Source organism: Podarcis bocagei, assembly GCF_964188305.1.
Source record: "Podarcis bocagei genome assembly, chromosome: 4".
NCBI lineage: Eukaryota > Metazoa > Chordata > Lepidosauria > Squamata > Lacertidae > Podarcis > Podarcis bocagei.
The window spans coordinates 65,749,140-65,760,096 of record NC_138128.1 but is presented as its reverse complement, the minus strand read 5'-3'; the positions used below and the strand labels follow the sequence as shown (position 1 = coordinate 65,760,096).

At 41.5% G+C, this 10,957-nt stretch overlaps 1 protein-coding gene across 3 annotated transcripts in view; it reads left to right on the top strand.

The window, feature by feature from the left end:
* Positions 1 to 134: 134 nt before the first annotated feature.
* Positions 135 to 10,957, top strand: part of CC2D2B (coiled-coil and C2 domain containing 2B) — a 37,671-nt gene continuing 26,848 nt past the window's right edge. For all 3 annotated transcript variants that reach the window (XM_081189454.1, XM_081189456.1, XM_081189455.1), the window contains exons 1-10: positions 135 to 266; positions 1,097 to 1,182; positions 2,283 to 2,351; positions 3,749 to 3,815; positions 6,033 to 6,112; positions 6,361 to 6,441; positions 7,517 to 7,609; positions 9,448 to 9,631; positions 10,252 to 10,388; positions 10,497 to 10,622. In XM_081189454.1, coding sequence (XP_081045580.1) covers positions 1,135 to 1,182; positions 2,283 to 2,351; positions 3,749 to 3,815; positions 6,033 to 6,112; positions 6,361 to 6,441; positions 7,517 to 7,609; positions 9,448 to 9,631; positions 10,252 to 10,388; positions 10,497 to 10,622 — 885 coding nt within the window. In that variant the 5' untranslated portion in view covers positions 135 to 266; positions 1,097 to 1,134. The remainder of the gene's footprint in view (positions 267 to 1,096; positions 1,183 to 2,282; positions 2,352 to 3,748; positions 3,816 to 6,032; positions 6,113 to 6,360; positions 6,442 to 7,516; positions 7,610 to 9,447; positions 9,632 to 10,251; positions 10,389 to 10,496; positions 10,623 to 10,957) is intronic.

Here is a 10,957-nt window from a genome sequence, read left to right as displayed (position 1 = left end):
AGCGCATGCTCAGAGAGGGGCCCTCTTTTGGCCGTTTTAGGGGAGGACGCTTCAGTTTCTGGCTGGATGGCGAGCGGGGCGGGATGGAGGGAGGCGGTGCGCGTGCTTGTTTCGCTAACGGTAGAAAGGTTACGGTTATAGCCAGGGCGGGAGAGGACGTCTCTCTCTGCTTCAGAGAGGTTTGCCCTTTCACTTTTCCTCACCCTAAATGGAGCTGGGACTTGGCCGGCTAAGGAGACGGTTCTCTCCCTTCTAGCTCACCTCAGGAGGAAACGGTCCCGCTAGTCAGGAATGCGGGCGGGGTGGGGGGTGGGGGAGAAGGAGTTTCAGTTTTTGACGAGAAGGGAGCGTGCCTATCGGTGCATTTCTGTGCTGGGGTCAAAAAAGAGGAAGAATAAGATTTTGTCTTACTGCATGTTTATTTTCTAGGATAACTCAGTCAGTAGAGCATGAGACTCTTCAGCTTTTTTGGGGGGGGGATGTTGAGCCTCCTGTTGAGTGAGAGTTTCCTTCGTTGCAGGACTCGATGATCCTCGCTGGTCCCTTCCAGCTCTACAGTTCTGCGATTCTAAGAATTTAGGACTTTCTGGTTCTAAACTTCTGGACCATGTTTATTGGCAATCCAGAAGCAAAACCCCTATTCTCAGTCAGAACTTGCTGGTAGTAATGCTCCCACTTCTCAAGTTGGGTGCTTATTTTAGACTTGTTTGCATTCCATTGTTATCTTGTGGCAGCCATTTGAAACAATCTTGCTTTCATTGCTTAGTCGCTGTAACAGACCTACACAGCTATTTTAGAGAACTCTCAAGCCATTAAAGGTGGCCTACCAGGGGATTGACAGCTGCCGCTCAAGTGTGGTTGGTATATGAGCTGTGGTTGACTTGGAATGTTCCAGGTCACACAGAGCTTCTGTAAAGCACATCAGCACACACTTCTTCTGCGTTCTACACCTGCACTCCATGAATGAGCAGTACTGGCACAGAAACATTCTGTACTAGGCAAAAGAATAAGATGAGCCTTGATGGACACAAATATGTGGAATGGAGTAAAGATGGACTGGTTTTTACATTTTAATATTCTGCATATTCTTTCCCAGTTTCCTTGATGACCAACTGAATCCAATTTTAAAATAAAATGGATCCTGACAAAGAATTAGGAATACTACTGGATAGAAAAACAAAGGCAAGCTATGAAGACTATTTTTAAATATTTACGTTATTACCCAACTACAATGCCCTAATAATTAGATTTGTTGATCAGGTTTTTTTTATTCTAGATAAGATAGTCATCATAATAACAGGCATATGTTTATTGTTATACCCCAAGAATGTACTACAGTTAACAATTAATATGGTTATTATGAATTTCTTATAATACTCCTATAGATAATAGACAAGTGTATTTTAAAAACAAATACATATAGATTATGGCTGCATTCACACAACACTTTATTCTGTTTTCCGGATGTTTCCCTAATGGTTAAAATTTCAGGCAAGTAGATGCCTCTTTGGAGGTGAAGGTGTGGTTGCTTGCTGATTAAAACTGAAATTTATTAACACAACAACCTCACACATACACTATGTAAAATAGTGTAAGTTTACCACTTCCCCTCCCCTGCACTCTCTGTCCCCACCTCTCTTCTCCCCCAACCTCATATACTACATTAATGTCTCACATCAAATGTAACAGATTTGTAGAAAATACTCTACAACCTGCAAATAGAGGCAATGCATGTACTTTTGTAACCCAAGAAAATCTTTAATAAAAATTATGTATAAAAATCCTGAAATTATTTGTTATTGTTATTTATGACAAACAAAATTGTAACAGTGAACATCCCTACGTTGCAAGAATTCTAACCTTAACAATATAATCAAATATTTTTAAAGGCAGCATGTCATGGTACTGAAATTTATTGAAAAGCTTGAGGTTATTTAGTGTAAGAAGATAACTTGGCAAGTGAGATTTAGTTCCCAAATTACCCAACTACATGTAGTCCCTATTATTTTTTTATCACTTCACTATGATAGTCTCTAAATGGTTTACAATAATACAATATAAAAAGTAAAAAAATAGTTAAATCTATAACATCTGACTTGGATTGAAATGCTTGGTGGAGTAAAAAAAAAAAATTCAGTAGGCGCCAAAGGTTCAGTTAGGAAGGAGTTCCCTAAAATTTACTTCATCCTTCTATGCAACATAACCCTTTTATTTACATTTGTTTATAAAGTTGTGTATCATATAGATTATGATTATAGATAGTTTTCTTTTTTACCATCCAGAAAGAAAAGGTTCAGGAAAGAATTGCAAGGAAAAGTAAATCTTTACAGAAAAGAAGTGTCAGAAGAAAGGTACGTTCATACATTTTACCCCATGACATAGCATGCAAAACATTTACTGAAGCAAGAGTTTGGAAAGCCTTTGCTTTTTAAATTTTTTAAAAAATAATCTCTTCTCTACAGAGCTTACATGGAAAATGTATTTTCCCCCAAATCAGTTTTATCTTGAAAGTGAAATCTTAACTGAGCAGTGCCATTTTATTGCACGTGTGGGTGAAGATATAATGACATCAGGGTAAGTTCCTCTAGACCAGCTTTCTTCAACCTGATACCTCCAGATGTTTTGGACTACAATTTCCATCATTCCTACTAGCCAGTGTGATCAGTGGTCAGGGATCATGGGCGCTGTTGTCCAGAGCACCTGGAAGGAAACACTAGGTTGGAAAGCTAGTATTAGACATTATGAAGTGAGGCACTTCAACTAAGGTTGCTGTTTTTGTAATCATTTCATATTGTAATATTTGGTTTTGCATTCACTTCAAAGACTCATTGGCGGAGCACTCAAGGGCTTTGGGGGCCTTTCTCTATTTTCCTTTAGTCCTACAGAATCTCTCAAAAGGCCACTTTAGAAGTTCCAAATACAACAAGAGCCATGGCAGAGGAAGGGGGTGCGGATCCATCCCAGGTGTCATCACTGAGGGGTGTGTGTGACAAAATGACAAAAATAGGAGAGTTGTTTTTTTTTTTAATGGGCTCATGAAACTTTTTAGTTCAGTGAATGAACATAACGAAACACGGCTGGCAGTGGGTGCCACACCGCGGGGGCCGGCACTTACCGTGGGGCCTGCAGCATGCCTGAGCCACATGTCTCTCCTGGGAGTGACGTAGTGGCTTGGGGCCTGCAGGCTCTGCACTGCCTGAAATGGCAGTGTAGGACTTGCATCAGTCCTCCACCTCTCCCTCAGCCGCCCTACAGCTGGGGGGAGGCGGCGGAGAGGCTGCACGCAGCGCGCCCCACCCCTATGGGTGGCTCGCTCCACCCCCAGCTGCAGGATGCGTGTGCCGCACCTGGCACCCGAGTGGCTAGCTACGCCACTGAACAAGAGGAACTAAAATGGAAATGAGTTTTTGAAAACTCCGTTATACATATAGATACATTTGTTGAACAAATGGGGCATCTTGTGTCGTTGACAATTAAATGTTTATAGCATGTTGACCAACTCTAAATGTTATTTTGTTTCTAATATGAATATCATATTCTTCTTTGTTTATTCCATTTACTATCTGAATGATGGCATAAACCTTGCCTGCATCACAACTTGAAGTTTTTGTAGGTTGCTCACTAGTAAATGTTTTGGATGGGGTGATGGTATATGATGTATACAGCTGAACAAATGAATAAAAATGTGAGGGAATAGTTTTGATCATTTCATTGCAACTTTTCTCTTTTGGTAAATTGTTTAATGTAGCAAACTGAAGATGACATACATGTTGATAGAAAACAAAAAGAAACCCCAGACCAAAATCCACAGGAAGGTAGCTCAATGTTTTTACTCCTTACCAAGTTGTAATATATCACAATGAAGTTCAAGGGCATTTCCACAAATGTGGCTCAGATTAAATTTAGATGTTATTCAAACCTGCATATGACCTTTTCCTGTTTTCATTCTATTCTAAAGTACTGTAATAATATTAGCACTTGATAAAAAATAATACAGAATATTCTGATGTGCTAGAATTAGAATATTCTAATTTTATATTCTTGTCAACTTTTTGTGCAGATGTTGCAACTTGAAATCATGTGTTTTCTGCATTTTTCTTGTGCAGTGAACTAAATGCATTTTCATTTATAATTTGCACTTTAAAGAGCGAGCTTGAAATGTGAATGTATGACTCAAATAAAGAATACTTAATCTAAATCCTTCACAAACTTTGAAAAACCTACTGGATTGTCATTTCCTTGAGAATCCAAAATTGTCTATATGAAAAGTACTGCAAAATACATTCCGATAATATTCAAGTACAGTAGTGCCCCGCAAGACGAACGCCTCGCAAGACAAAAAACTCGCTAGACGAAAGGTTTTTTCGTCCGCGATTTGCCTCGCAAGACGAATTCCCCTATGGGCTTGCTTCGCAAAACGAAGCTTGCCCCGGGGACAGCGGGTCTTCTCTTTTGAAGCAAGGGGCTGCGGGGAGATAGCGATCTCCCTGCAGCCCCTTGCTGCAAAAGACGTCCGGGCGAAGCGGGGAAGCGAAGCGCTTCGCTTCCCCGCTTCCCCCGGACCTCTTCTGAAGCAAGGGGATGGGGGGAGATAGCGATCTCCCTGCAGCCCCTTGCTGCAAAAGACGTCGGGGGAAGCGGGGAAGCGAAGCGCTTCGCTTCCCCGCTTCCCCCGGACCTCTTCTGAAGCAAGGGGATGGGGGGAGATAGCGATCTCCCTGCAGCCCCTTGCTGCAAAAGACGTCGGGGGAAGCGGGGAAGCGAAGCGCTTCGCTTCCCCGCTTCCCCCGGACCTCTTCTGAAGCAAGGGGATGGGGGGAGATAGCGATCTCCCTGCAGCCCCTTGCTGCAAAAGACGTCGGGGGAAGCGGGGAAGTGAAGCGCTTCGCTTCCCCGCTTCCCCCGGACCTCTTCTGAAGCAAGGGGATGGGGGGAGATAGCGATCTCCCTGCAGCCCCTTGCTGCAAAAGACGTCGGGGGAAGCGGGGAAGCGAAGCGCTTCGCTTCCCCGCTTCCCCCGGACCTCTTCTGAAGCAAGGGGATGGGGGAGATAGCGATCTCCCCCCAGCCCCTTGCTTCAGAAGAGGTCCGGGGGAAGCGGGAAGCGAAGCGCTTCGCTTCCCCGCTTCCCCCTGACGTCTTTTGCAGCTGTTCCGAAGTGGGGCGGGGGCGGGGTCACCTGCCCCAGCCGCTCCACTTCGGAAAGCTGTTCCAGGAACAGCTCCATAGGAACCTCCATAGGCGCCCGTCACCTCTCCAGCCAGGAGAGCGCGCGCGGGGCTAAACCAGCCCCCCGCGACCCTCTCCCAGCTGGAGAAGTGACGCGCGCCTATGGCAGGAGCCTCCATAGGCGCCCGTCACCTCTCCAGCCAGGAGAGCGCGCGCGGGGCTAAACCAGCCCCCCGCGACCCTCTCCCAGCTGGAGTTGTGACGCGCGCATATGGCAGGAACCTCCATAGGCGCCCGTCACCTCTCCAGCCGGGAGAGCGCGCGCGGGGCTAAAGAAACCATAGCCCCGCGACCCTCTCCCAGCTGGAGTTGTGACGCGTGACTATGGCAGCAGCCTCTGAAGGATGCACCGAAGCCTGGCGTGGGGGGCGGCGGAGAGACCTTCTCCCCGCGCCAGCCTTCGGATGGCTGTCCTGAAGACTTGGGGTGGGAGAAGGGTTTTCCTTCCCACCGCCAACATTCAGAATGCTGTTCTGAATGTTGGCGGTGGGGAGGAAAAACCCTCCTCCCACGCAAGCCCCGGGAACAGAGGGAAAGCGCTGCGCGCCTTCCCCTCTGTTCCCGTACCTGTGCTGAAGGCTTGCGGTGGGGAGAAAAGCCCTTCTCCGCACCGCCAGCCTGGCAAGCGGTTTCCCTAGGAACGCATTAATTGATTTTCAATGCATTCCTATGGGAAACCGTGCTTCGCAAGACGAAAAATTCGCTAGACGACAAAAATTGTGGAACGAATTAATTTCGTCTTGCGGGGCACCACTGTATTTTATTGCAAAGTGTGTTTTAAATGTCTGTGCTTTTTATGATAGCTGTGGCTGTAGAAGAAAAACAAAGTAGATTAACTGAAGTATTACGGGATAGAGTGAGAGGGAAGTTGAGAACTGTTAAGGTAAATAGTTTTAATTGAATTTTGATTTAGCATTCAAATGAAACATGTAACTTATTGTATGTATGATTCTATAAAAGGCGGTAAATTCAACCAATTTAAAAGACTCAACATTTCTCCCACACCAATTGGAGCGCATCAGAAAAAGAAGCTAAGTGCTGAATATGGAAAGCCTCCATTTTATCTCAGTTCTTGTTTTCTCTTTGTTTTTTAAAATAGCAAGAAGCACACTAAAATATCCTTTGTTTTAGGCTGAACAAGAAGAAAAATCTTTCGACAAACCCTACTCCGATACTAAAGAATACCAACACAACTCTGATGTGAGCACTGAGGTAATAAAATATTTGTAAAATTGCTGCCAACACTGATAAGCTGCACCATTGCTTTTTATATTCAATTTGGTGCAACAAATTCTAATATAAGCATATTTTTGTAGAATGTGTGATTCTGGTTACTCCTGCCATTACATATAGAAAACACCTGTGCCATCAAGAAGATGGGTATCATTCAGTTCTGAATCTCTTCTCACTGCTTTTTTTAAAAGCACATCCCCATCCCCTCAAAAAAGGATCCTGGGAACTGACATTTTTAGGAGTGCTGAGAGTTGTAGCTCTGTGAGGTATAAACTACATTTCCCAGGATTCTTGGGGGGTGGAGGCGTGTGTGCATTAAATGTACAGTGCATATTCAAGAATCTCGGTATCAGAGAGGTGGGGAGGGGAGAAGCAAGAGGGAGATGCTTGCTACTTGTTCATATATATATATATATATATATATATATATATATATATATATATATATGTATCTGATAGCTCTGTAATCTAGAGCTGCTTCTTGCTGTGGCACAAATTTGAGAAAAGCCAAAGAAGCACCCCGTTCCCTCTTAAGCAACATGATCTAGAGGTGTTTTAAGTTGAAGTTGAAGGTCAGCTGGAGAAGACTGAGAGATAGGAATTACCTTTGTTTACAGAAAGATTGGCATATGCTGTCTCCGCTCTACATTCAGAGTGCTAAGTTCTGAATGATGAAGAAAGTACCGTAAATGATTTTGGCAGTAAAGCTATGGGCAGAGGTGTGTGAACTAAGGCATGATAAGGGAAGGCCTAAGAGGAAAATGTTTCATTAGACAGGGTGGGAATGAGAAGATGATGAACCAAAATTTAAGTTGAGAAAGATAGAGATGAATTGGTGGGTTTTTATATAAGAACATGTGACTTGACTTGGTGAGAAGACTGAATATGAGAAGGAGGGAAGGAGTAAAACAGCCTCAGTGCTAGGTTAGATGGTGATGTTGTCAATGGATATAATAAAGGATAATAAAGGAAAATTAAGTTTCTGGAGAAAGAGAAGGCTACCCAGTATTTAGCACTACTGACTGATAATTATTCACTAAATTTTAAATCTTAGAATGAAGTCTCCTTTGATGAGGGTTTTATATTTTTTACATCAACTTTTGAAGATTACTCAAAGCTGAAAGAAACTGATCAGGTCATTGACCAGGTACTGCTATTCTTCTCTTCATACAAAGTGCTTTCTTTTCTGTTGCATTATGATGTTGGAGTGTCTTGAAAGTCTTCTGTCAAATAGATGTCTAGTATTTGAAGTTGTTTATAGCTACAGTTAATTCACTTTCTCTGACAACAAAGGAAAATTATGGAATAAGCTATTCAAAAGTTTTCTTCAGTGGCCCCAAACTTATATACAAAATAACTACCGGTATATAGCCTTAAACAAAAGAAAAAGAATTTTTATTTCATTCATTTTCTTTTTTTCAAAGTACCTTGTACCATAGATTTCCTAGATATATTTGACCATGATCCAAATAAGTATTTGACTTACATTTATAAACAATTGTCATGGAACTGGAGCTTTCTTTAAAATATTTAACTTTTTCACAGACTTTTCTTACACTTTCTAGTGTTGCAAAGAACAGTTGGCCACTTTAATACTCTGTTGATTACTTCAAAGGGATGAGCTGGGTTGCAATTAGTTGTATATAGGTGAGAAAGTGCCAAAATGAGCAACAATATGGGCTGGACTGGAGATTGCTTGTGAGTGAGCTGGAAGGAGAGAGATGCTTTGAGAGCTAGGGACAAAACATGTCTTGCTATGTTCTGAATCCAAAGCTGTGGCTAATGGAGAAGCAAGACATTACTGCTGTGAGCCTCTCTGTCCTGTGCTCTAGTTATATGTATGCAAATAAAACCATATAGCTTAAAGACACCACAGTCTCTACTGACCTTCTTTCCAAGGAAATTGAGCCCAAGCAAGCACACAATCCCTGGAGACTCTCACTGCTTGGAGATTGGGGTGGCATGGAACCATATTTGGCATGGCCCTGTGTCTTTATGACTATATCAGAGTCCTTAGAACAAATATGTGAGAAGCTATAGAAAATGAATACAGAAGTTTATTTTGTTTTCAAGTGAATGAGAGTGAGGAAGACAGCATTTTGGATGAAATCACTATGCATTTCTTTCACTTGCTTTGTTGCTGGAGGGAAATACACTGATATTTGTTTAAGCAGAGACACTGGGAGAGATTAGGTATTTAGGCTACACAAAGCACCAGACCCTGTATATTTGTTTTTCAACAAGATCAGAGAGGTACTGCCAGTTTCCCCACACCTATGGACTAGACCAGGGGTTGTCAACCTGGTCCCTACTGCCCACTAGTGGGGGTTTCAGGATTCTAGGTGGGCGGTAGGGAATTCTATGGCACAAGCTGAATCCTTCCATCGAGCACCACTGGGCGGTAAGGAAATTTTACTATCAAGAAACGTGCATTAGTGGGTGGTAGGTATAAAAAGGTTGACTACCCCTGGACTAGACCATGCACTGAAATGCCTGCACATTCTGAATGTAAGCAGTATTGGTGATACTTCATTTTTGAAGTATTTGTGGGAAATGCCTATTGTCATAGAGATAGAAAATAGTGATCCAGGTACTGTATTAAGGAAATCACTTAATTCTTCATACTTGGATACTGTTCATTAAACCTGAAAGTTGAAGTATGAGTTTTCTAATTCCAATGAAAACAGTTAAATATAACAAAAATTGTAGCTATCAATGTTTATCCATTATAAATAATCAAAGGGTAACAATAAGGTGCTTCCTTTATTAGGACCTATTGAAAGATTAGAAAGAAGTGAGAAAATTGGTCCTAATAATGGTGTTACAGCACTACATAAAACATACTGGACTCATAAAAATATAAAGCAATTTCTCTGGAAATTACCTATATCTATTCCAACATGTTTATGTAGATTGCTTTCTGTTGGTTTCTGTCCCATCACTCTCTATATTTCTATCACACTTATTTTTTATTATGATTAACAGAAATCTATAAATGACAGCCTTCAAAATGTCTGTGGCTTAAATGAACAAGCTCCTTTGCTTGATCATGTGAGAGAAATACTACTACCAGAACTGCTTGAAGTAAAACCTCCTGAGTATGAATGCAGTAATCTCAATAAGCAAAAGCAATGGGACCAACAACTTTTTCTGCCAAGCACTTCCCCGGGTAATGTATGTTGCAAAATATGACAGTGACTTAGATCTTACAAATGTGCATGTGAACACACAAATGCACAGTAGGCTGCAGATAGTCTGATCCTGTTCATTTTCTGGTACAAATGCAGAAATGACTGCCACCCCTCACCAGGTAAGAGGCCATGGAATGCATGGAAACTGCGTGTTTCAGGTTAGCCCATTAAGAGACTAGTTCTTCAAAAGTGGGCAGAGTTTAAGAGAGGTGGGCTAGAGGCAGAAACTCTAAAGGCCCTAGAACACTTTCAGTCCTTGTCAAAGCAAGTTGTTTGCTAGGAGCTCTGCTTGGTGCTGTGATAATAGACCTGCCTTGCTACATGAGCTTATCTGCAGGACCAGAACAGGACACGTTTCAGTATCAACCATTCTGAGAGAGAAGGAAGGATTAGAGAGAAGAGCAAAAGTTAGTGAAAGAGAGGGCTCATTTTAAAATTTGCTATATTTGGCGTAGGTGGTTAAGCAGTTTGTTTTGTTACTATTGTACTTTTCTGGATCAGATTTAAATATCTGACCAACAAAAAGAAGAGGATAAATTAATTCAAGAATTTACATTCTACCTACATGTCACCCTAACTTCATAATAATTGTTCTCAGTTATACAGAGCTGTAAATTGCCAGACAATATGGCACCACGATTCCTAGAAGATGAAGGATTTTATATTCCAAGAAAGCCTCGTGTATCTAGGAATACATACTACAAAATGGAAAACCGTCTTCTTCAGCAAGATGGGGTAAATGTGCTGCTTAGTTTCTAAAAAACTTCTGTTACCTAAATAATATGTTTAAAAAGCAGATGACTTATTTAATGTTGTTTGTGCTTCTGAATCATATTTATTAAGGGGAAAAACTGGTTTGAAGAAAGCGGGGAAATAATGTCATTGCCTTCTCCAATCAAACCATCAAGTTACTACAGAGTGTTTTTTCCTTCTGAGATTGACCCACGATTAAAGACAACATACAGGAAGGTTTGTTTTTTTCCACTTTAAAAAACAAAAACGCTTCCTTTTTAAGACTATTATTTTGCTAGGAAATGCTTTATATTCCCGGGCTAGAAATACTATGTAGGGCTGGGAGTATATTTTAGATGGAATTGTTATCTTTAATGAAAGTTGAGGAAGCTCTCTACTGCACTAGGAGTTGTGCAGTGTACTACTAAAATGGAGTGAATATATTTGAGCTAATATTAACAGTAATATATAATATCTTATGTTTTAGCTAAAATATTTTAATGTACTTCATTCATTTTATATACATACAGTACACTTAAAATCTAGTGATCAAATAAAATTCTATAAATCTA